This window comes from Camelus ferus, chromosome 15 (genome assembly GCF_009834535.1).
Source record: "Camelus ferus isolate YT-003-E chromosome 15, BCGSAC_Cfer_1.0, whole genome shotgun sequence".
In the NCBI taxonomy this organism is placed as follows: domain Eukaryota; kingdom Metazoa; phylum Chordata; class Mammalia; order Artiodactyla; family Camelidae; genus Camelus; species Camelus ferus.
Window position 1 is genome coordinate 47,116,154 of NC_045710.1, and position 26,821 is coordinate 47,142,974.

Genomic DNA, 26,821 nt, shown 5'->3' on the forward strand with positions numbered 1-26,821 from the left:
GAGATAATAAGCTAGACTGCATACGTTCTAAACTTATTTTCATACAATTTATGTAATCTCCCTGAACCACTAAGCTTGGTTAAATCCCTATACAGCACAGAAGGCTCCCTAGGTCATTTATTGGGTATATTATCTGGAAAGCATATTGGATGCTGCTCTAAGATAGGTCTACAGTGCCCTGGTTGCACACACAAATGGCTGTTTTGAGTATAATGCAAGGCTCTATTTCCCTTTAGCCATAAGAATTAAAACAATACTTATCACCATACAGTTTGATATTACTTCCAATAAGTACAATATTTATTAAACATATCTTCAGTTGTTTTGTTACATAGTGTGCAACAAATTACAATATTCTGCAGCCACAAATTATATGCAGAGTATGAAGAAACTATTAATCAGATAGTGTAATCTTTCCGTTTATAACTCTACAAGGAAGAACTAGCAAATCAGATCTTACATAGAACATCTCACTAAACTTTATGCATGGAAAGTGACAGACACTGGTTGTGCTGTTTGATACAAAATGGCTGAACTTCATCTTCAGAAGACTAAACCTGACATCTAAACATGCCAATATAAACATCAAAACAAAATATATTCTAACCAACCACGGGAAACAGTCTGGTATCAGGAAAGCAACAAGGATTACACACATTATTTTATAAACCAGCACACAAAGGTTTAAAACAGTTCTGAAAATGAAGTTAGCTGTCTTGAGTCAAGGGAATAAAAAAAAAGTCAGTATTGACCATTTACAATCTCTGACCTTTGTGGAGACGGTAAGAATCTGTTGTAGTGCAGCTACATACAGTACAATTCAGGCAATTTTGTTTTTTCACTTGGGTTCAGATTGCAAATTCATTGCTGTGAGAAAAGGACGGAGGCAAATTTTAGCAGCAACCTCCACCTGACTGCTTGACCGGAGTGCTCTGAATTTTAACATTGGACTTCTCTGCACCACCAGCTGTTGCTCCAGGACCCATTCGCTTTTTAATCTCAGCTGCCATCGTCATGAAAGACTGTTCTACATTTGTTGCATTCTTAGCACTGGTTTCCAAAAATGGAATTCCAAGGGAATCAGCAAATTCCTAAGAATATAAGGCACAATTAAATTAACACTGAAAAACCTTTTTCACTTAGTGCGTATTTCATCATCTGAACCAGGAAGTGATAAAGGACTAAGTTTACTGAATCCAAAAAGACTGCACGAATTATCAGAGGATTCTAGTGCATGATTTTTAAAGCTAAGGTGGTCGTGGCCATTACGAAACTCCATACCCAAACATTGAATTCAAACTCAAATTCACCATCTCCCAATTCAGTTTGAAAAATCAAACTTTTAAACATACCTTTGCTGTTGTGTAGTCTACTACTTTCTTTGTGGTCAGATCACATTTGTTCCCTACCAACAACTTGTTGACGTTTTCACTGGCATAACGATCTATTTCCTGTAGCCACTGTTTAACATTATTGAAGGACTCCTAAAAAGATAGACATCTTAAAGAATGGCAATACAGTTCTGGATACAACGGTCCTAATGAAGCAAATAATAAACAGCAGTATCTGCTGACCATGAGACAACCCTAGCTACAAAATAACTAGTGCTGGGAAAGACGTGAACATAATAAAATAATGATACATGCCTATATGAGTAAGAAATTAGAATCTGAAGACTTGAAAATGCCTATTTGAGAGGGAAATACAGCTCAACATTAAACTGCAGTTCAGGCAAATCCAGTTGTTTTGGAATATGCAATTTAAATATATGCATTAAAATGCTACAAAACCTGGTTTTTGAAACTTGACAAACTTTTGGTTTATAAGTAAGATAGCCTAAATGTTGCTACCAGAGACGTCAAAGTTATTAAATAAATGAGTCCAAGGTAAAGCAGCTTGTTTTCTTTTCCAGTCATACTTAAAAGAGGAAAATTTTCACTTTTAAATATTACATGGTAATAAGATTTCTGAAATTAGCAACATTTTTTTCCCTCATGTTGATTATCACTCACCCATTACTTCTAATGGCACTGAATGTGAAGTCTATAGTTCTAGTCATCTCCTAATTTGCTATGATTTCATAGCTGAGGTGAGATTTAACATTTGCTACAAGAATTATAAATTCTAGGTGGTTGAATTTGCTCCTACCATGTCTTCTCAAAAGACTTTCAGGATCAAGTGACTCCTGGCCAAGAAACAAAAGCAGAATCATCCCATTCCCCAATGGATTCAAATGAAACTGATAATAAAATCAGGTACAACTCCAAGAGAAGACACTGGAGAAGATCAAGCTGAGTCTATAAGGAGCCCAGGAAATGAGGTGCCACACATACTCATGCTGTGTCCAGGTCACCTGCGTCTTTCCATATCACTCTGAAAATACCACTATTACCTGAACAGCTGGATATATTTAATTGGGAAAATGATTTTTCTCTGTGTCAGTGTTTCTGCACTAGTGCTTTGTTTGGCTCAGTAATAAATATGTGAGCTTTTTGTTGGAAAAAGAATTACAAATTCTAACTTTCAAAGTTCATCTTTCATTCTTTTGACAGGAAAAAAAAACAGGACCCTGAAATTTTCTAACTTTCTGATCAAAAGAATGGCCCTTAGACCACATTCTTCACACTATGTCCACATCCCCCTACCTTCCTTTCAACAGCAAATCTTTACTCTCCTCTATAAGCTCACCCTATTTCTGAACTACATCCTATACAGGCAGAAACCCCTAATTTTACTTTTGGCAATGCTGACAGGTCTAATTACCAGGCAAATTCCTATTAATACTTAGCACCAAGGACACAGTATAAACCAAGCAACCCCAGTTCCCTACAAACTTGCCAAAACAATCAGTTATTTAGCTGATAATAGATATAACTGGTCCCTTAAAAGCAAATGTAAAACCAATTACTAAAATTCCTATTTACTAAAGGAAAATAATAATAAATTTTGGTTGACCAATTCACTATGTATTTCAATGATGTAGGGGAGAAAAATAACAATGCATCTGTTCTTAAAAGATTATTGGTTTAAAACATGGTTTTTATGTGATTCACTCATTTAGGGGTAGACGAAGTCTTCTGCCATATAAATAATATTGATAGCTTATACGCAAAGTAAAAGAATCTGATATTTATCAATTAGTAACTTCCTACTTTGTGAGTATAACACAATTTTCTCTTGGAACTTACCTGATCTGTCACATCATACACAACTATGATGCCATGGGCTCCTCTGTAGTAACTGGAGGTGATTGTTCGAAATCTTTCTTGGCCTGCTGTGTCCCACTATCATAAAACAATTAAGAAATCCAAACAATTGCATTAAAATACAGTTGGAGAAAAGGAAAGGAGGAGGGAGAACAGTTTAATTTACACAGTTGTCAAGATTTTGACATGGAAACATTAGCTCTCCATGCTCAGACTACTAAACTGCACAGTAACTGTCAAATACCTGAAGGTCCAGAAAAGAAGGTAGTACCTACAATTTAGCTTGTAGTAATGCTACCAGTACTGTAATTATAAGCTCTTTGAGATGAGGAGCTATGTCATACTCTTTATATCCCCTACAGCCTTCAGCACTGTACAAGGCTAGTATGAATGCAAAGACAGGTTGACTTGGTATTAGGAAAAGCTCCTGGTCTAATGCCTCTTTAAACACAGTACACTCTTACACATAAGAGAAAATCACCTGCAAGACATTTTATCATCAGGGAAACCACTGAAAGGACCTAATTCAGATTACTACCAGTCAAGACAGCACTTTAACCATCTCAGGAACATTTATCTTAGTCCTAGGGAAAACAGTATAAGGAAGATGACCCCAAGTACTTCTATAAAATTAATCTTAAGAACAGTTTACCACATCTCAACTACTTAGGCTCCAATGCTGAAAAACACATCGTTACATTAAAGTTCTGGGTTTTAAAAAACTAATTTTTAAAAATACCAGGAAAGCTCAATTGTTAGATTTTAAAAGCCTTGCTTTTAACAAGGGCAGTAAGAATTTTGCTTAAATTGCTCCTAGACAATGACCTTTTCTTTTAAAAAAAATTTGTATCATCAAAATAGCTACCTACCCCACTAAAAGATACTGGTAAAAGATAACATCTTGATGGATATAGGGTAATAAAGAGTGGTTGCTTAATGCTTACCATTGAAAAAAAACAAAACAAAAGATGGACTTTAAGCCTAAAGCAAGTGGAGATTAAGCTGCACCAGCCTTTAGGGGGAAGGAATTATAAAGTTTTGGAATATGTCTGCGAGCTTGGTGTTGATCCCCACCAGCATCTTAAATGGCAAAAAAAAAAGAAAGAAAGAAAGAAAGAAAGAAGAAAGAAAAAAGGTCAGGAACACTCAGTGGAATCACTTCCTTTTCTAAGACCCAGCCAACCTCTGACTGTTAAAAGTAAGTTGCAATTTTGTGGAAATTCGAATACAGACCAGATACTAGATAGTATTAAGGCATTAGTGTCAATTTTGTTAGATGTGATAATGGTAGTTACACAGTAAAATAGAGATGCATAATTAGTATTTCTGGAGCAAAATATCATAATATCTATAATTTACTTTAACAAACTCCAGAGGAAAAAGAATGAAGCAAATAAGGTAAAATGTTAACTGTAAATCTAAAACCGACAAAAACAAGCCACGACAGCTTCATTACTTTGTTCACCCAAAGTATCAGCCTGAGAGTCAGAAGACTATTTAGATCTACTGTATCAGTCAGGAGCCTTGAAGAATTTCAGGTATCTGGAAAAGCACGAGCTCTGGAGGCAAACCAATGTGACTTCAAAGCATCCAATCTAGGTTCCTGGTTATTTACTGTAGGAAGAGTCACCTAACAGCATCTATAAATCCCAGATAACACCCTCTTAAATGAATTGTGTTTGTAAAATGCCTAGCACAATGCTTGATTATAGAAGCTGCTCAATAAAATTTCAGTTCTCCTCTCTTCTCCACCCACCAACTCCTTTCACAAAGATAGTATAAGAAAAAGACAGTTTCTGAATAAATGTTAACAAAGAATTGTGGCTAACTAAGCAATGGCATCCAGAGGGTAAAATTTCTGATGTCTCCCTGCCACTCTGAAAACTCCCCTGACTCTACATCCTAACAGTACCTTCCTCTATAACTGATCACCCTTTAGGTATCTAATCCTTATTACCCCTCATACTCAACAGGGGAACTGATTTTCCCATGTTTGTCTCTCCCACTGAAATGGGATCTCCTCCCATGGGGCTATGTTTCATTCATCCCTGTAACCTTGAATCTATCTGAATGCCTGGTGTGATGTAAGCATTTCCATAAAGCTTCATGAAGGAACAATCACAGAAAGAGGCCTTCCATTGTATGGGACTGGACTCTGTACATGCCCTGCACTGCTTAATGTTTCATAATCACTAACTCTGATAAAGACCCAGATGGCAACTTGAACAGAAAAAGCTAACCAAAATATAGATCAACCCAATCATTTTGGAAGACCCAGAAAACTTGGAAAGATAATTCAAGCCAGGCAAGATGAAATGTAACAGAGTTGAAAAAGTTAAATACTGCGTTTAGATTTTAAAAACACTAGTCACAAAATGTAAGATTAAAACAAAACAAAACTTAAGATCCAAATTGGTAGGCAATATGGTTGTTGAGACAGCAAATGTAGTAAACTCAGGCTTTATTTTTACGTCCTTGAATGGGTCAATGATGAGAAAATGGCTTGAGTCCCTGACATTCAAGAGAAAAAAAAAACAGGAGTCCAAATCAATAGAGAATTTACCCCATGTAGCCCACACTGGCTGGACTATATCCTGTATTTGATTTTAGGAATCGTATTTTAATAAAAGGCACTTATAAAATGCAAGTGTATCCCAAATTGTAAAGGGTTCTGGAAATATGCTTTCAGAAAGGAATGACTGACTTCAGGGGTAAGAAGGTTGTGATAAGATCAATCTAAATGGCAGGCTGCCAGCAGAAAAGGAATTAATCTCATTCTGGCAGCTGTAAAAAGCAAAGGAATACGAGACAGAAGTTAAAGGAAACTGGCTTCAGCTCAATATAAAGAATTAACAATTAGAGGTTATTTATAAGTAGAACCAGCTGCTTTGAAAAATGGTGGGCTTCCCAGAAATGTTCAAAAAAAGACACCAGATAGTGAAAGGAAACTGCTACTGAAGATGAAAGGACACTGAGTGACCTTTAAGATCCCTTCCAGTCATAGGAAAGTAACAATATATGGATATTTTACAAATATGTATCCAAATCTTACTGAGACCAATGATCACACACAACATAATCATTTCACATCAATAAGTTACAGGCTTGGGTGCATCCTTCTGAAATATTCTTTATGGTGCCAAGCTGGCACTCTACATGTAATGGGAAAAATCAATATGGAAGATAATCTGTTCACTGACTGAAAGTATTTAAAGCTATCTCTGATAACTATATGTTTGCAAGTCTTAATTTGGAGTTTCAAGTGTGTTTACTTGTGTCAAAATCCACAATTCTTTTGTAATGTACCTTTCTTTTCCTTATGACGGTCACATAAGAAAGGAAGCAGCTAAAAAAATAACCTATCAAATATTCACTTACCTAGGTATGTCACATCATTAGTAACATTTGTATATTGCCCAAAAGTTTGCAAAGGGCTTTCACATACATAATCATATACACATACACAGTTACAGATCTGGTTCTCACAACTACCTTATTAGTTAATAAATCAAGTATTATCAAACTTATTTTACAGATAAGAAACTGAGTCTCAGGGCAAAGGCTGAAGTTAAGTTAAACCCATGACTCTTTAATTAATAAATACCAAAATGAAGTCAATAAATCCAAGTTCTCTGACTCCAAATTCAGAACTCCTTACAGTTCTCAAGTGTGTTATCAATTCCATGAAAAGAACAGTTACTTGTTTTCTATGTTACCTCATACTAATAGCCAACTCTTAAAGATACCCAGAGATTACTATATATAAAATAGATAAAAAAAAATTTCTTCTGTATAGCACAGGATATTCAATATCTTGTAGTAACCTATAATGAAAAAGAATATGAAAACAAATATATGCATGTATATGTATGACTGAAACACTGTATGCTGTATACCAGAAATTGACACACTGTAACTGACTATACTTCAATTAAAAAAAAAAAAAAACACTCAGAGATTAATTCTTTTCAAGACCACAGATATGTCCACATTGGTAGTGTGGTAGACCCATATTAAGTTTCTAATACAATTGCCTGTTATTAATTCAGGGTTGGGGATCTAAGGATTGATAAGGGGGTAAGGACGGCACAGGGTCACAAAACATTGAAAACAGAGCTATGGATCACTTGGTTCTGCTAATAACTGTAGGCAAGTCATTAAATCTCTTTAGCATCCATTTTCTGAGCTGTAAAACGTGAGAAAAGCTAAGTTCCTTTCTAATAAAATTCTACATTTCTACAGTGTTGGTACATACTATCTAATAAATACTCTTCAACTAAGCCACATATGAAGAAACTTCTCCTAGGTTTCTTTTAATGTTTCACAATATTCAGCACAATAAAAGACATACAAAACACGTGCAATATATTTCCGCTTTAAGACAAGGTAAACTTCAACTTAGACCCCACTAATAAAAAGCACAAGAAAAAGAACTAGGACCAAGTTTGACTTAAAACATGTATTTCTCTGCTTTATGAACCGGAAATTCAATGAGAAAGGTAATCTTAAGAGAAATCACTTTATTTTGAATCTAAATAATTCTTATTCTACCACTATCACAGATGCATAATTAAGCTACTTTAATTTTGTTCACATATTAAAAAAATAACACTCTAAATTTACCTAAAATAATTTCCCAAAAACTTTCTAGTCCAAAAATTACTTACTATTTGAAGCTTGATTGTTTTCCCATCTAATTCTATAGTTCTTATCTTGAAATCCACACCAATTGTGCTGATGTAGCTTTCTGTGTATGTATCATCCTGAAGGGAAAACAAGTTAACAATTAAAATGAATGTTCAAATGTAAATAAGAAAATATAATGTTAACTTTTACCTACAAAGCTGGTAAGGTTTATAAGGCATAACATTTTGAGAACAGCCACTCCAACCTGCTACAGCACTGAGTTTCATGTTCTGAAGACAAAGTGCTATTTAACAGTGGTTTCTTCTTAAGATTTTTTCAATAGCTATTCTTTAATTTTTCCAAACATCTATTGGCAAATTCTTTACATACATCATACAGAAAAAGGTTTTATATTTTCAATGATTATGAATGATTTTTCTAACATGCTAATCAGCAAAACTCTTGCTCCTCCATCCTCCCGTCCAATTTATTCACAAGGCAATGATCATGTCATTCTCTTCTAATGAACTTTTTTAGAAGTCAATTTTATTTCCTAGTTATCACTTTTAAAAACTGAGATGTAATTCACATACTGAAATATAATATTTATTTCTTAATGGAGATACTGGGGATTGGACCCAGGGCCTCGTGCATGCTAAGGATTCACTCTATCAGTGAGCTACTTTCCCAATTCATCCTTTTAAAATGTATAGTTCAGTGGTTTGCAGTATGTTCAGAAAGTTGTAAAACCATCACCACTATTTAATTCTAAAACATTTTCCTCACCCCAAAAGAAAACCCTACACCTAGTAGCAGTCACTCTCCATTTTCTCTTCTCCCCCGACTCTGGAAACTACTAATCTACTTTATGTCTCTATGGATTTGCCTGTTCTGGACATTTCACATGAATGGAATCATACAATGTGGCCTTTTGTGCCTCGCTTCTTTCACTCAGCATAAACTTTTCAAGGTTCAGCAATGTTACAGCATGAATCAGTACACTTCATTCCTTTTTATGGCTTATATTGCATGGATATACCAAAATTTGTTTATCCACTCATCAACTGGTGGACATTTGAGTGGTTTCTACTTTTGGGCTACTATAATTAATGCTGCTATGAGCATTTGTGTGCAAGTTTTTTGTGTGAACAATGTTTAACTCAAGGTTAAACCTTTAAAATTATACCTGTTTCTTTCTCAAGTGTCTGTTACAATATTTTACTCGTAATGGAAACAAAATTCAGTTTTTTTCTTTAAGTGAAAATGTTTGTGAAAAGATTTGTGAATGGAGAGATCAGGCTTTTACCACCTAAATTCAATGAGGAATCTTTTCAGGCACATAAAGCACCACCTAGGAAGTATTCCACCAATAAAGATGGGCCTAAATCTAATCAAGCCTCTATCTATCAAGAGCAGCACTGTCGAAAGAACTTTTTAGATGATGGAAAGGTTCCATAAACTGTCATAGTCAGTACAGTAGCCACTAGCCCCATGTGGCTAGTGAGAATAAGGAACTGAATTTTTTATTCTATTCAACTTTAATTTATATTTAAATAGTCATATGGGACTAACAGCTTCCATAAAGATAGCACAGCTCTGGGCCTTATTTCCAATTACAGAAACATGAGGGATAAGGGAACTAGTTTAAAGACACCACAGAAAAGCAAAGTGACAAGTCTAACATGTTGGGCAATCTGCAGGACAACTGCCCCAGTTTCTGCAAAAGGTAAATGGCATGAAAAATACATAAATAAAAAAGAGGGAGGATGGAAAAACTCTAAGAGACTGAGCAGGAAAACAGCCAAGTGGGATGTGTGAACCATGTCTGAATCATGATTTCAAACCAACTCTTAACACCACACTTCTTAGACAACCAGGGAAACTTACTTTGTAAGTTGATAAATGTATTTTATATGAAAATGTCCAGTTTTTAGAAGTGCATACTGAAGTATATAAAGGGAAAATGACACATTTGGGATCTACATTTGCTGCACTCCAACAAAGAGAAGAAAAAAAAGGATTAAATGAAGCCAGTGTGGGTGAGTCTTGATAATGCTGAATCCGTACATGGGACTGAAACAAAAGATGTCCAAGAGAAAACTGTAAAATGCGATCAGAAAGAGTTCCCAGTGCCTAGAGGTAGCTATGTTGACTTATCCTTCACATATATTCACATTTCTGCACACATGGAATCACTGGGTAAAAGGATATTTTTAAAGAACTGAATGTATTTGACAAAGTGCTCTTTATCATTATTAGGTATTCACTTTTATAAAAATTTTAATATTTTAATAGAGAAGTATCAGGTACTATAGAAAAGTAGAGAACAAAATGAATGCAATAAACATTAATTTTGCACTTCTTCATGCCAGGTGCTTTATTAGAAATATTTTATTAAATGCTTTGTTAGAATTCTTATAAATCCCTAAATGACTCACACTTAAATGCCTCTGAACCATTGCACTTATTATCTCTTCTGTCCCAATTCTCAGTGCTTTGCTAGTACTTCCATGGTTTCATTTTAAACTATTATATATAATGAAATTATATATATATTTATTTAAAAATAAGATTCATTAATATCACTCATTAGAAAAGTCATATTAGGTATCTGAGATGCTATCAAGCTTGCAGTAGTAAATTTAAATTTTCCAAAATTCTAATTTTCCCTTGAAAGCTTGAATTTATTACAGGCAGCAAATACTGTCAGATATTTTCCTTGAAGTGACAGTCTCTGCTCATCTGACAAAATGTGTACCCAATACTCAATTCTACATAACTATAGTTTGTTAGTTGTTCTTTCAAGTTAAAGAAAAAGAAGAAGAAAAGTTCTTCAATTAAAAAAAGCAATTAGTTTAGCTCACAATGCAAACTATACAAATGCTTTTCTTTCCCCTGAGACAACCAACATACTTCAGTCTACAGTAAAAGCACTTTTTGCACAGTACTCATTTCTTCACACAAAATATTTAAAAAATACACAAGAATCAAGATTTTTCAAAATTAATCATGTTTAAAAGCAACCTAATTGTCCATCAACAAATGAGTGGATAAAGAAGATATATACACACAAACATATCCTACTCAGCCATTAAAAAAAAAAATGAAATTCTGCCACGTGCAACAACATGGACAGACCTGGAGAGTATTATGCTAAGTGAAATAAGTCAGACAAAGAAAAATACTGAATGATATCATTTATATGTGGAATCTAAAAAAATAAATTGGTGAATATAACAAAAAAGAAACAGACTCACAGATATACAGAACAAACTAGTGGTTATCAGTGGGGAGATAGATGAGGGGAGGGGCAAGATAGGGATGGGGATTAAGAGGTACAAACTAGAATATGAAATTAAAAGCTACAAGGATCTATCATACAACACAGGGAATAGAGCCAATATTTTATAGTAACTATAAAAGGAATGTAACCTTTAAAAATTATGAATTACTGTTGTGCTGAAACTTATATAATATTGTACATCAACTATAACTCAATTAAAAAAAAAGATAGAAAAAAAATTAATCATTTTGTTTCACCAAAAACATTCTTAAGTGAAAATGGTGTCTCCCTGCCCTGTGAGTGAATAGAGGTAAATACCATGACTATGAGTATAGTTTAGGACTTATCAATACTTTGACATGGTGCTAATAAGGCACCAGCAGTTTTACCCACCATATCATCAGAGGGAAAGGTCAACAGAGTGAAAAAAGGCAAACGTTTTGTTAGTGCTATTTAGTAAATACTAACAGTTTAGCGTTACTAGGAAAGTAGCTTTGATCTCATGGACTCCACTGAGAGGGTCTTGCTAATCCCCATTGGCCCATACTCTTAAGAACCAACGATGAAGACAGTGAGAAGGAAAACACACTAAATTTAAAGGCAGCTGGTAAAGACTATGAAGGAGACTCTAGATTCTATTAGGTTGAAAGTCATTAATCAGTTTGTAAATTTCAGCATATAAAACCCTATGCCATTGTCCAAAAAAGTTTTTTTGATTCTACTAAAGTTGTACTTGAAGACTTGTTTTCCATCAAGTCACTTTCAACACAGGCCAGTTATTTTCCTCTTAACTCACAACTTTTGCTGGAATGAAACATGACCTCCAGGAAGAGTATTAGATCTGACTTTATAACCACATTTTGCTTAAATTTCTTCTAAGAGTAACAGCACTTCTATTTAAGAGTCTAGATATCAGTAGGGATGTACACTTGGAGGCTTTAAATATATAAGTTCTGGAAAATTAATATTCTGAATAAAATTGTTTAATGTTTTGTCTACCTGGAAAACATACACAGCATTAATTTCTTTAAAAGCATTTTAATTTCAACTTACCGCAAATCTAAGAAGGAGGCAAGACTTTCCAACCCCAGAGTCGCCAATCAGAAGTAACTTGAATAAATAATCACTGCAAAAAGGAAAAGAAAACCACATTAATGAAAAGCATATTGTACTGTAAGTTCTACAATGACAGAAATACAGCCAAGAATAACAGCTCACTGAGGAAGACTACAGCTCCTGAAAAGCCCATGAGTGACTTAACAGAAGTCAAAACTGCAACCAACAGTAGGAGCCCTTTTGATGAATCACTGAACATGAGAGAATTATGTAAATGTGAGATAGGCAACACCAGCCATGATCTCTAAGATCAGTGAACTTTCACTTCCAAGGAAAGAATGACAGGAAAGGTAAGTGGTAAGCATTCTTGGAGAGCCCAAGAGACTTATGCTAGAAAAAATCCCACTCTTCTGCAATATTAAAGCACAGGGAGTTAACTTTCCATTGTTGTTGCCAATGAAACAAATCTCTCCTTCAAATTTCAAGCTCAAATCATTTCACAGCAGTCCTCCAGCAAACGGCTTTTATGATCCTTCCCTAGCATCCACCTGGAATTCCTCCCTTAAGAGAGGGAGGAAGGGAGGGAAGAGGGAAGGAAGGAAGGAAGGAAATGGATCATTTAACTTCTGAAAGCCTGCATTATAAATATTTTAAACTGGAGATGCAGTAAAACCAAAGACTGTTTATAGAAACATACAACCATACCAACATTCAAAGCTTGCATAAAGCATTCTTCAGAAAACACTGAAGGCTCCGCTCTGTTTATGCACGTTTACCACTGCCAAGCCTAACTCAAAAACCATCCCCAGGGATTCCTCCATGGATCTGAAGACAACAGTCGGTCAGCCTATGGTCTCCAAAGGAATCCCTCATAGATTCTTCCTAACTCTATAAACAGTTTCATATGTTCTTTTAAAGCAATTTCAAAACAACAACAAAAAGATTCAGATTTTACAGATTTTTAAGATGATAATTCATGATTTTTAATGTTGTTCTTTGTGAGTTAGTTCTTAAAAAATGCTACCTACTTAAAGTGAAACCCAAATACCACTTGTAAATCAAATGTAGATTACAATTATCATATTTACATGTAAGGGAGATGTTTAAAAGTGATTATCTCTGTGAATATTCATCAATTGTTACCCAGGTGTTAAAACATCTTTCTGGTTTTATCAAGTTACCATAGTACACTTATTGTCTCTAATTATCTAAAGGAAAAACATTTTTTAAAAAATCCAAAGTACCTTAGCCAGCAGCAAAATAAAGGTCACAATAGGAAGTAAGCTTTTAAACATGTCATTAAGAAGGGTTGAATAGGATGAACTTAGTAACTAAACCCTTTTCAGTTTGAGATTTTAAAGAAAGAAAGGGGATAATGGGGATAATGATTATAAAAATTTACCCTTAATAAGTTATTGATAACTAATTCCAAACAACTTTTATTAGTATAGATGCTGACTGACTTTAGTACTATTGATAGCTTCCTCTTTAATTAAACCAAATGAATTCTTAAGACTGCTGAACACTGAACATTAGCAATAAGTACATCAAAAATTTTCATTTGTTAGCAAGAATAATCACACCATTGATACTACTACAATTATTTAATTTTTAACAGAAATTTTGACAAAACAAATGCCTTGAATTTACCAACTTCCCTAAGCACAGTGCCAGGTATTCAGTAAGTACTCAATAAACATTCTCTGAATCTGTGGTACTGGGTCCTGCTATAGTAAATGACAGCATTGGGCCACAGATGTTGCCTGTGGTATCATTCACTACCTTAGAGATCAATTTCTCTATTTCAGAATAACCGTAAGGCTGGAAAAAACATGAATGCTTCCTAATTATATTACAAGTTATATTATGGTTCTTCCTCTAAACTTTTTCATGTCTACTTTACTATGACAATGACACTTCATACTTTCTCCCCATAAGTAATCTGGAGTCTATTTTTCCCTACTCTTATGTTTAACATGTCTATCCCTGTGAAAGTAAAATGACTTATTCATCCAAAATATAGCATTGTGACTTTTAGAAAGCACTGTGCTAAGAGATCAGAGAACATTTTAATGTTGCATTTTTAATCAGGTCTCTTTCATTGTGAGAAACAGCTAAAAGTATCTATAGCCATCCTTGATTAACATTTTGGTCAAAATACTAGAGAAAAAAATTTACAGGGACATGGCATGTTAAAAGGACATAGACACCAACTTAAAAGTTCTCTCAATGGTCAAGACAACAGTTTGAGCCACAAAGTAAATAACCATGTACTGAATTATAACCCAAAGAATTAAATAAGCATCTGTAATTCCACAGGTATAAATGATTAAACAAATAAATGGGAAAGAAAGGACAAATCTTTCTTACAGGAGGATTCCTAGTAATACATGAAGAAGGAATGAAAGAAGTTAAAAAAAAAATCACCAGTAGATTAACCTCTACAGGCAAGATCCATTAATGTATGCTAAAATTAGTAGGTGAAATGTTAAGAAGAATTAGGATATTTGTTATGTCCTCAAAGTATGTCCCCCCAAATATTTATTACTGCAGTGGTTTTAACATATGCCCACAAATTTGTTGAATACTCCTCTCTCCAGGAGATGGAGCTTAATTCCCTCCCCTTTAGTATGGGTTCTTAATGACTGGTTTCTAACAGAGCATGGAAAGGGAAAAACAGTTACTTTACAATGGAGAAGCCTGACAGGCAGCAATTTTACTAAGTGACGATGGTGAACATAAACTGCAATAAGTCACGTTGCTGTCTTGTACCTTCTGGTACAAGAGTAGAGTAGATATGAGTAGAGTGCTTTACCTCTACGGTATCTCTCCCCAAATCCATAACCCCAGTCTAATCATGAGAAGACATCACACAAATGTAAACTGAGAGAAATTCCACAAAATACCTAAAAGTATTCTTCAAAAGTGTCAAGATTATGAAAATAAGACTGAGAAGCTCAGACTGAAAGAGATATAACAATTGTCATGATACAACACAATTAAATACATGGTATCTTGGATTAAATTCTGGAACAGAAAAAGGACATTAGTGGGAAAAACTGGAGAAACCGGAATAAAAGTCTTTAGTTTAGTTCATAGTGTACCAATGTTAATTTCCTAATTTTGATAAAGGTACCATGGTATGTACGATGTTAATATTAGGGGAAGCTGGGTGAAGGGTACACAAGAATTCTCTGTACTACTTTTACAACTCTTCTGTAAATCTAAATTTATTTCAAAATGAAAAGATTTTAGAAAAACACAACTATGAAGAAGTTAGTGAACTGAGTAGAATCTCTTTGAAAAGCTGGCCCTGGTATTTTTTTAAACACAAAAGAGAGATTTTGTGTTTTCTGAAGTTAGATCAACAATCATAAATCATGCTGGAATCCGTGAAATAAAAGCTTTGTTTTCAAGACACAAGTATTTTTATCATCAGAGAAAAATAAAGAGGAGACAATTCTGGGAAAAAGCTAAGACAGTTCATGTAAGATTGAAATAGATTAAGGATAGATGGAAAGGGGGAGATTCAGAGAAATTAACAGGCTTTTAACAAGTGGATAATGGGGTGTCAAAGATAATAGCAAGTGGAAAATTTTTTTTGCTATCAGTTTCTTCTCAGGTCAACTCATGGTCTACTTCAGCAATATTGTAATTCTCTACTTTCATTATTTATGATCTAAATATAATCTTGATACCGATGCCATTTTTAATGCAAGCATTAACATTTGCTATACCTTTTAAAAAGTCACTATTGTGAGAGCATGAAACAGTATTTTTTAAAAGTAACTAAAACTCATTTCAGCTCAAAATTCTATTCAGGTAAAATGTTTTCCTTTTCATGAAGCTACCAAACTGCATATATAAAATATGAAGTAGGTGATGAATCTGCTTGTTTCTAAATCTAAAACACTACTAGGAACTCTGAAATCTCAAAAGTGACTATTATGTGAAATACATTGTTATGTGAAAAGATTACAGAACATTTTGTTTAGTATAACCCATTTTTGTCAAAAAAAATTTGTACGCACAGAAGATTTGGGGGAAAAATGGACACTTCTAAGCTGTAGGATTACATTCGATATTTTCTTTATACTTTAAAACAACAGTCTGCAGTAAACCTGTATTACTTTTATAACCAGAAAAAAAACATTATTTGAAGGGAGGAAAAAATTTTAATCAGTGGGTTTATTCAATGACTGAACACCCTTGGCAAGTACTTTCAGCAAATCTGTCATAATACAAATGACTCCTAAGTAGGTACAGTAGTAGGTCAAGGTTGTAAGCAGACAGCATCGGCACATTCCCAATACAGTCACAAGCATATGAAGCCAACTTCTGGGATTAAATGAGAATTTTGGGATTAAACTTTTTTTCTTCTTTTATGAAATAAAATTTGGATTATCAGACATAGTTCACCTGTCAATAACTATTCTACAAGAGAAAGCTGACTGACATTAACACAATTTTCAACATACTGTTTGGAAACAGATATCAAGAAAGAAAAGACAAAAGTAAAACAGTGGAAAACTATATAGTTGTTTTTATCCAAACAGTGCCCCTAAAATATATCAGCTATTACTGTAAGTTTACCTTAGAAAAGTCCTGCTATTTTAAAAAGTTCAACAGAACCCAAATTTGTTCTCTTTCATCTAGTACAAGTTCACCTGCCTGATAGAAATCATGTCATTTTACCTTTTTATAAAAGTCATACTCTAAAGTAGCCCTAAAACTAAGCTCACATAACAAATTTAAAACAAAATCATAATTACGATATTACAATATAGTGGCCAAATAAACTTTAATATACTATTAAAACTACACACTAGTCTATTAATTAAGCCTTGGGTACGGAATGATTAATATAACCTGCGCTGCAAGAATTGTCTGACATCAACTATTCTTCTTTACTCACTTTTATTGTGCTCCACAGAACACAACTCAAAATTAACCATCAAGCTAGACAAAAAGAGGTAAGAACTTTTAATTATTTAATATGCTCCTATATTATTGGAATTTTATAGAGCACATATTACTTTGTGATTAAATTAATAAAAAACTAAATAAACCTTCAGCTATGGACAAAAGTAAAAGTACCCTTTTAGTAAAACAGAGAGTCAATTACCAAGAATTTAAGAGGGCAAGTCTTTGTTCCTTCCGTATTTAGGAAAATAGCCAAGCAATTAAAAAAAAAAAAATACTCCCCATAATCGACCCCTAAAACTACATTTAAAAAAAAATTTAGAGACAATAGATTAATTTTCCAAGTTCCATCTTAGCGCTGTTTAAAACAGTGTTACAAAAACTCAAAGCTGGAATTCTGAAAATGAGGGAAACTGGTTGTTCTGAAGGAAGTGGTAAGCCATACAAGAAAGCAAAGGAGTAAATGCTTTTACAACATATATTATAGCAAACATTTGCTGAAAAATGCACCAATGTACCCGCTTATCTTTCAAAGCCTGCATGGGGTTTAGAGCTGGAAAGACCTACATTTGAATTCAGGCTCCATCACATAACAGCTACAAGATCTTGAGGCATGGCACTCATCTATCACCATGAGGCTCTATTTCCTCATCTGTAAAAAGGCTCAATTAGCACCCTCTACTACTCAGTTAGACTCTGGTCAATATTATAACTATTGCCTCTAAAACATTTAGCACGGTGTCCTGTACATTACAGGGGCACAGAAAGTGACAATTACTATTATTTTTCCTTCCTCCCTCCAAACCAGGAGGTAACCTGACGAAAAATTTCAAGAGCTACAGACAAAAACTTTGATGCCATTTACCCAAAATTTCTGTAGAGATGATGGGTGACAAAATATCATAGAAGTTTACCAGTACCATCTAAAGTAAAAAATTTTTAAATCTACATTTAAAAATTACCAGGTAGCAGTTATTAATACCATGATCACAATTTCCAAAGTCTGACAATGCATAAAACAGTAACATGGTCTCCAGCAAGTGTGCCTGTCTCTCCAGCAAGAGGAAGGCATTCTCTGCTTTACTTGCTTTACTCACAGAAAGACATCCATCACTTCAAAGGCCCCAAGTATAAATGTTCAAGAATAGTCATGAGGGTAGAAACACTGAGAATGGATACAATAATTAGCTTCAAGCCCAGAGAAGCTTCAAATATCAACCCAATGCAAGATGTGAAGAAAGTCAGAGGTCCATTCATAATATGCACCTCACAAACCCTTAACATTTTAAAAAAGACCTCTCCAATCACAAATTTTAAATGCAATTGACCACAATAATGTTAGCTGCTTAATTAACTGGCTTAAATTTTAAATTCCTAAAAGGTAACCACAAATAGTAAACTGGAAACAGCATACTTGAACTCTATCATCACAGGCCCTTGAGTCAAAAATCCAATTCTACTGCTTACTCTAAATGCCCTTGGGCAAGCCATTTAACTCTACTCTGCCTCTGATTCCTGTAAAATTAGGACACTATTTCTTCATACATTAGGGGAAATAAAGTACATATACAAAATTTCTGACTAGTGGTGGGAACTCAAATTGTTAGTTGTTGACCTTATCCCAAGACCAGCATCAAGGGTTCTAGAGAGTCCTCCTCAGTGCTCTGTTCCTCTTCAGCTAAACCAACAAAACTAAAGCTTTCTTTTAATAATAATTGAAATCACAGGCCCCTCCTCCAAATCTTTTGCACTATTATGCCATCCTATTCTTAAAAAGTATCACAAGATTTAAACTGTGTTAATATTGTTAAATTGATTATGCTTCTTTGAGCTTGAGTCATCTTCTTAACAAATTGGTAAGCACATGAGAGCAGAGTCCATGTTTTATAATCAAAAAAATAAAAACCCCTCAACTCCTAGCACAGTCTAACTGATGACAGTAAGAAAGGGCTGGCTGTTTTCTTTAGTAAGCTTTTTTCCCAGGGAAGTCAGATATGTATGCACATGTGCGCCCATGTATGTATACACATACATTCACTGGAAGACTTAAGAAATCTGTATTGAAAAAAAATTTTAAATAGACAAGGTCAGAGATCAATGTTTGATCATTAAATATGAGAGAAAAACTTCAAAATTGAAACCACCTGCCATTTATATATGTTCTAACATCCCTTACTAGGACACACATGTCAAACAACGCCTGCATAGAACTGTACAGTTTACTCCTGAGATTCAGAACTGGGGTGGTACTAATCACATTTTATAGATAAAGAAACAGGCTTAAAAGGGATAATTGACTTGTATGAAGTAAGTGGCAGTCTGAACTTAAGCCTAGGGTTTACAACTCTAAATGCTGTTATGTTTTGTTTTGTTTTGTTTTTGTATTTCACCATGTTCCCTTAAAGATGTATTTTATACACCCAGGTGACAAAAATGTCAGTAAACATGGTAAGTCCTACATATAAAACCTATCAGAATGAATCAAACCATCTATGAACTTGCACACAGAACCAAAATTTTTTAAGTATGATTCACTGCTTAAATTAACTTAGAACATCTTAGTAGAGAATAAGCTAGCTCAGCTCAAAAGACCATGGTAAATTTTGGAGTTTAGATTTCATTAGCTTTAGGAAGTGGTGAACCCAACTGCTCTTCACGAGGACAGATACCAGCCCCCAGTCTACACATAAAGCGCTAAATAATTATCCACAGTGTATATTTGACAACATGGCTTCAAATATCCTTTTTTAAATCTAGCTATTCAACTATTTTTATAAATTCCATCTAATTCACTCAAGACTATATTATGTATTACAGTTAGCTAAGTATTTATCCTAATCATACATATGAATTTTAAGATAGTAAAGATACTACAGAGATGACTTATTGCTCTTAATGAGAACACTAAAGTTCTGTGAACTTAATACGCCTTTGTTTCAAGAATCTTAGAAACACTTCATATGTTAGTAACTTAATGAGAAACAAAAAGGTAAGCATTTTTTAAAAGGGAGAAAAAAAGCAAAGCACAGACAAGGTCATCAAAATAAAGCCATGCCCAAACAAATCTCACATTTCAAAACTAATTAATTTAGGACACCAAATTTACAATTAAACTCTGTCAACTTTTGGATTTCCATATTTTGAAAGAATAGTAGTAAAGATTCTCTTTCCTGTTTTCAATCTCCTAAATCAGGCATTCTTAACTTGAGGTTCATGAACAGAGGTTCATGAAAAGGCTCAGGGAATGTGAACACCTTGCAACTTCATGCAAAATGTTATGAATTTGTATACACATAGGGAGCCAATCCACGGGGTTCACCAAATGCTCCTAGGGGTACATACATGACCACAAGTGGGTTAAGAATAACTGTCCTAAATCAAGTTACTGGAAAATTCATCTATAGGCAATATAGAAAGGACAAATAATAATTCCACTTAAATACTACTGTTACTCAAAGAAAATACATACAGACAATTTAAATTCATCATTATTCTTGGAAAACTTCAATTATATAATTCAGTCAATTTCATTTGTAAAGCTCACCAATTTGAGGCAATCACAGACTGCATAAAATATCCTGTGTAAAGACCCAGCCAAGTGGATCAAGCACTCGTTAAACAGAAGCTATTATGATTTTAAAAAATGTTTCCAGAGAGCAGTCCTCCTTGTGAGCAAAGGTAACACTACCTGTCAGAATTAGGAATCTATAAACATAGAACAGAGTAAACTTAACTGGAACCTATCATAACCTTGGATTTAATAAAGCAAAGTGTCCTGACCAATAGCCAACCAGTCACAAAAGTACCAAGGAAAACTCCACTTCCTACATGTCCTTTGTATTCCTCTTCTTCACTTGTTTAAGTCAGTCAACAAACCAACAAACACTTGTTTTCTGGATCCTTAGGGCCTCAGGAGTGTTTTCTTGCCCCAGACAACATTACAGCATTACCCCTTTATAATCTGAAACACTCACAGGGTGTTCCAAAGAAAAGCCAAGACCTAAGTTTTCTTCCTTAAATTCTATTCTAGACATAAAAGAAGCAATCTCAGCCCCACCTTCTACAAGAAAACAGTAGAATAGTCCGACTGCTCCCTCTCCCTGTAAAAAAAAAAAAAAGTAGGCATTTTGCCTAAATCTCTTAGTAAAACTCCAAAATATGGTTCAGACAAAGAGTGGTAAAAGCAGATAAGCTACACATCTAAAATGTCTCATGCACTGGTATCCTTCACCCTTTTCAGTTTCTCTTCATCTTTAAGAGTCTCAAAACCTTAAAAGCACTTTAACCCTATTTTTATATATTAGGAAAGAGACAACTATCGAAAATGAAGACAACTATTACAACTTTAAGTAGTAAAACCATCAGATATGTAGTCACAAGCTGCCAAGGACAGAAAACACACATACAACAGCCAAAGGACTGTTAATATGATACGAATCTAACAAGATGCTAGCACACAGGTAAATCAGTAAGACTACTTTCAGAATAAAAAGACTGAAATATCAAAGAATAAAATTACTCAGAAAGCAAAATTCTCTTTAAAAGTCAGATACAGAGTTGGCAAGAGAACACTTGATTCTGAGGCTCTTTCATCTTTAAGACCAACAAAAAACTGGAATATGTAAGAAACTGTCAACATCCTATACTTTAACCTAATTATAATGAAAAAGAAGACAAAAATTATAAATGCAAAATTTCAGTTTCTTTAAATGATCCTGCAAGATCATCCATTCACACAAAAAACTCTTAAGATGTATTTTGTGGAAAGTCTATATAGCTGGTAACTTACATTACCCAAAGAATTACATATGTTGATTCTGTACAGACATTAAGAAATCATATTCTGGATGAGAATACTTCTTTAAACTCTTCTGAATCTATCAAATCACTACATCACCAAAAAGTCATCAAGGCAACCAACAAAAAGAAAACCTATTTTTAGCTTTTTACAACCCGAGCCAGGCAGGATGGCTCCCAAAAGAAGGGTGGTGTGAAGAAGGGCCCACCTGCCATCAACAAGGTGGTGACCAGAGAATACACTATCAACATTCACAAGTGCATCCATGAAGTGGGTTTCAAGTGCGGGCCTTAGGCACTCAAAGAAATCCAGAAATATGCCATGAAGGAGATGGGAACTCCAGATGTGCACACTGACACCAGGCTCAACAAAGCTGTCTGAGCCAAAGGAATTAGGAACCCATACCATATCATATGCGATTGTCCAGAAAATGTAATGAAGATGAAGATTCAACAAAATAAGCTCTATACATTGGTCACCTATGTACCTGTCACCACTTTCATAAATCTACAGTTAATGCGGATGAGAACTGCTGATTGTCTATAAAGTTCTAGAACTGCCACAAAAAAAAAAAAGAAAACATATTTTTAGTTGATTTCTGCTTCTTTCCTAATTAAAAAAATTCTAACTAAAAATTATGTAAAAGGTAGTAATGATATAATAATTAAGTTACATTCTGTCAGATAACAGAACTGATTAACTTATTTTTACTTTCAAGCTCTTAAGTTAAAAAACATTTATTCAAAGCACAGTGCTGGCAAAAAAAAAAGTTTAAGAGACTGATTAAATCTTAAGTTGTGAATGAAATTTTAAAAAGCTAAAAACAAGGTAAACTTTTTTTACAACATTTTCCTGCAACAAACTAGTCAATCCAGGTAGACTACTACATATAGTTCTTCCTTCCGTAGTTAACTGGTATATTCATGATAGGTATACATACTTTATTCTCAACACATTCCTTACAAATGAAGCAGCCAAAATGATTTTCTTGACACTAAAAAAAATATGCTAGAAGCTAATGGATTAGGAAAAATGTTTGTGGTATGAGAATAATGTTAAGTATTTCCTAACTAGTGTGCTGAAATAATCACTGCCTGCTTCACCACCTAACAAAATCTTTCTTGAAATCTCCAGAAAAAAAAAGAAAGCTCTGATCCTTTCCATCTACTTTTTCCACTGTTCAGATTCCACTTTTAGTTGCATTATGTTTTTGTCTGTAGTACTTGAAATTCAAATGAGTGGGTCATTACCCTCATGTACACTATAAAGATAACCTAGGGCCATCATTTCTTCCAAATCTCCAAATCACAAGGAAAGTAGTCAAAAAGACAGCTTAAAATTTAATCATGGATTGATGTATTTCTTATTCTCCTCACTCCTAAACCAAAAGTTTACAACTTAAGATCATAAAGTAAAAGCATTCAGTAGTAAATCTACCAAAAGGTAATCGCATGTCAACCTATATAAATCTGAAATTTCATTCATTCTGAAAACCAACTTTTTCTTTTGTCAAGAACCCATTTTCATTACCAAATTCAGCAGCACACATAAAGGAGATTTTAGAAGTTTCTAAAAGGAGTAAGATAAATAATAGATGATACATCAAAACAAGGAACATACGGGGTGCACCTGTAAACATTATCTAGTACACTGTTTTTTCACATTAGCATACAAAGTGTATGCTTATAACACACATGTATTAAAAGGTATAGTATTGCCCCTGGCATATAATTGGCCATAAACGTTAGCTATTAGGACAACATTGTGGAATTATGAAAGGTATTCATCCATTAAAAGTTTTAACTAAGAAAAAACAGGATTTTCAAGTTTAGAACAAGGTTTTAAAGCAAATGGACTTGTATTTGAGTGATTAAACTCTAACAGTTTCCTTCTTTTCTCTACTTTCCAATTTTTCTCTGATTACTTTTGGGATGGTAACAAACTTTATTAAAGACAAAAAAAAAAAAAAGAAACTGCTGAAGTCAGACTGCTAAAAATCTGCTTGCTGGATGACCTTGTGACCTTCCCTAATAAAATACCACCTCCTCTCAACTTAAGTAATTTTTACTAGTGCTTTTCCAAAGATTTTCCCAAATTCCTAGATTATTTTACTAGACACAGTCTAGACTATAAACACAGTAGTCCAGGTACTGGCATACTCGATGCCATGAAAATATAAAAATGATTTCTGGGTTTGATTCTGTTGAGACCCTTAATCTAGAGTCCTCAAAAGAAAGGGTGGTTTAGCACTGTATTTACTTAAGAATTACCATCCTTGCCATTTATTAACCATTCTTCTTTCTTTTCCCCCCTTGAAAAATCCTCCTCACTCCCTCTGCTTCTCCAAATTTACTGCTAATAATTCCCTTACTAGTTTGTTCTCTATAAGATCTTCCTGAACCCTATTAGCCAACCACAACCCTACACCTTCCTTTAAAATCTTGCTGCTCCAATCCATGCCACACATCTGGAATATGCCATATCTACTGGTATTTAATATATATACAATCTGTTTTTTATATGCCATTATAAGCTCCTTGAGGGTAAAGATTAAATTTCTGAATCCCAGCAATACTAGAATGTCTTACATGATAATGATGTACACCACCCAGAGTAGTCTGCAGTTTTCCAAATTCTTTTACATATACTTGAGCCTCGAAACTACCTTGATAGGAATAAATACCATCGTCCAATTTTACAAAAGGAAAAACAAATTCAGTCTAAATCATTTGTCATGGTTCTGCTCAATTAATCTTCAAGATCTATTTACAGTACTAAATACATGTAGCAAACAGAAGAAACACTCTGAACAGAGGACAAACCTCCATATAATGGAAAATCCATGTACTTTACTGTTGCCAAGAAAACTACTAAACTAGGGACCTCAAGTTCAACTCTGCCCAAGTACGAAAAACCAACTTTGTCCTTGGAGACCTTGATAAAAAAACCCGCCAACATTGCAAATATAGCACTATTAGAACATTATCCTCAACTTCTTAAGGTATATAAAATTTTAATAAAATACTATGGCTTCTGCTTAGTACACAAAGGGGCATTTCAGCAACAAACCAAAGTATTACAAAACTTGAAGTCAGAATGCATTTTGCAAGAGCCATGTGACACACACATGACAATCAGCTAAACTGATGGGTGGACCTTTTCAGGGAAATGTTTAGCAGCAGCTGACCAAAGCAGCAAATAAACTCAACAATTAGGACAAATACCGATTTCTGCTTTAAAAAAGTTTTCCCCTCCCCCAAAGCCTTCTGACACCAAAGAGGAATACCAATTAAATCTCCTCCAATTATTCATTAATTTATATATGCAAACCATGGAAGGATGTTTTTAAGGGCCACTAAGGAGACCCCAACAAAATCTTCCCAAGGAAAGTGAACACCAGTTCCCAGGAAAGGTGCCAGGTGTGTCACATCTGCTGTGGTGACTTCTTGAGTAAGCAAGAAAAAGAAATGCATTAACTTTTCATGACACGTCATGGAACCTCATTCCCTATCTGCAAGCATTAAAGTAGGTAATCCAAAACCTACAGATCCACCATAGGACACATTCTTTTCTCCTTCAACTTGACAGCAAAGTCTTCCTTCAATTTGGTGATTAATTTAAGATATCCTCAGGTTTTAATGCTGGTGTTATGTTTTGTTTTTCCCTTGACCTACACAAAATGACTTCAGTGTCCTCCAAAAAAAAAAATTCTCACAAATGCCCAGGTTTTTAGGAAGGAAATGGGCCCAGGGAGTGAGTGAACAACTCCAGGAAATAACTAAAAAAGACAACTAAAAATTTTAAATCGCTTCTCACCATCTACTCACTCCCCTCAATCCCACGCAGTTCTGTAAAGCATCCATATTACCTGCAACCTGGCGGGGAGGGTGGAAGAGAGAGCCAACAAGCTCAAGATTTACAAGTAAAGCTGGTTTCCACCCCGACGGTTCTGACAGCTCCGCAGGGTGCGGGCCCAGGGTCTGACAGTGCCCTCTAGGAGAGTTCTCCCACCTTATCCCTTCCCCTTAAAAACAAGTCCTCCTTCAAAAGCCACAGCCTCCAAGAGAAGCTACCCCTTCCCACCGCCCCACCACCGACTCCCAAACGCCGCAACCCCCTTAGTGGACTGTTCCTCCGCACCGGTCCAGCACTTACGCCCTCCAACCAGACCGGGTCCAGGCCCGGGAGGCTCACCCCTCGGCCCAACCCCTCCCCCCGACCGCCCCTCCTCCGTCAGACAATGGGGCCCGACACCCGGCCGCCAACCTCTCCCGCCCCATCACCCTCACCTCACCCCGGCCGAGGCCCCCACCCACGCCCCAGCCCTCCTCGCCCCCTCTAAGCTTTCCCAAGCTGGCCCACGGACCCAGCCGACCGGTGCTCTCCTGCACTCACTATTCGGGATTCATGCTGGACATGTCACTGCAGCTGCCGCCGCCGCCACCGCCGCACTTGCTGCTGCAGCCGCCGCCCTGACTCTCCGCGCCACGGGTAGTCGAAGGAGAGGAATGAGATAGGCTGTTCCGGGAGAGCAAACGTCTTCCCCGACTCCGTCCCCTTAGAACACAATCAGCAGCCGCCGCCACTCAGCTTTCGCTTCCACCCAAAATGGCCGCCGGCGAACCAGGAAATAGGAAAGCCTTAGATCGAGGGGCCTTTACACAGCCCAAAGGGCGGCCGCACCGCTTGGCATGCTGGGAAAGAGAGTTGCGAAAGAGGCTGCGGGCGCTGGAGACAGACGGTGCAACGCGGCGGCCAGGACTCAGCTTCCCGCCAAACACCGCGCCTCTGGCCCATGCGTATTTGAGGGATTGTCGCCCGACCCATTCCCCCCTCTCTCACCACCCCCCCCGCTCCGCCCCTCCCCGCTCCCCACCCCGCTGACTCGTTGGCTAGGACTTCGCTCGGACTCCCCCTAGCGGATTGGCT

General features: G+C 35.5%; 1 protein-coding gene across 1 annotated transcript; it reads right to left on the reverse strand.

Moving 5' to 3' along the window:
- Window positions 1-271: 271 nt before the first annotated feature.
- Window positions 272-26,526, reverse strand: RAB1A (RAB1A, member RAS oncogene family). Its single transcript, XM_032497693.1, has 6 exons — window positions 26,288-26,526; window positions 12,169-12,241; window positions 7,874-7,969; window positions 3,189-3,284; window positions 1,353-1,484; window positions 272-1,091 (listed from the first exon to the last, which is right to left on the reverse strand). The coding sequence occupies exons 1-6, from the start codon at window positions 26,308-26,310 to the stop codon at window positions 894-896; spliced, it is 618 nt and encodes a 205-aa protein (XP_032353584.1). The 5' UTR covers window positions 26,311-26,526; the 3' UTR covers window positions 272-893.
- Window positions 26,527-26,821: the final 295 nt, after the last annotated feature.

Excerpts from the sequence above, each read along its gene's own strand:
- RAB1A (XM_032497693.1), bottom strand. The coding sequence starts at position 26,310 with ATGTCCAGCATGAATCCCGAATA. Across the intron at positions 1,485-3,188 it reads TGTATGATGTGACAGATCAG|GAGTCCTTCAATAATGTTAA; the intron begins GTAAGTTCCAAG and ends CTATCTTTTTAG. Across the intron at positions 1,092-1,352 it reads TAGACTACACAACAGCAAAG|GAATTTGCTGATTCCCTTGG; the intron begins GTATGTTTAAAA and ends TTATATTCTTAG.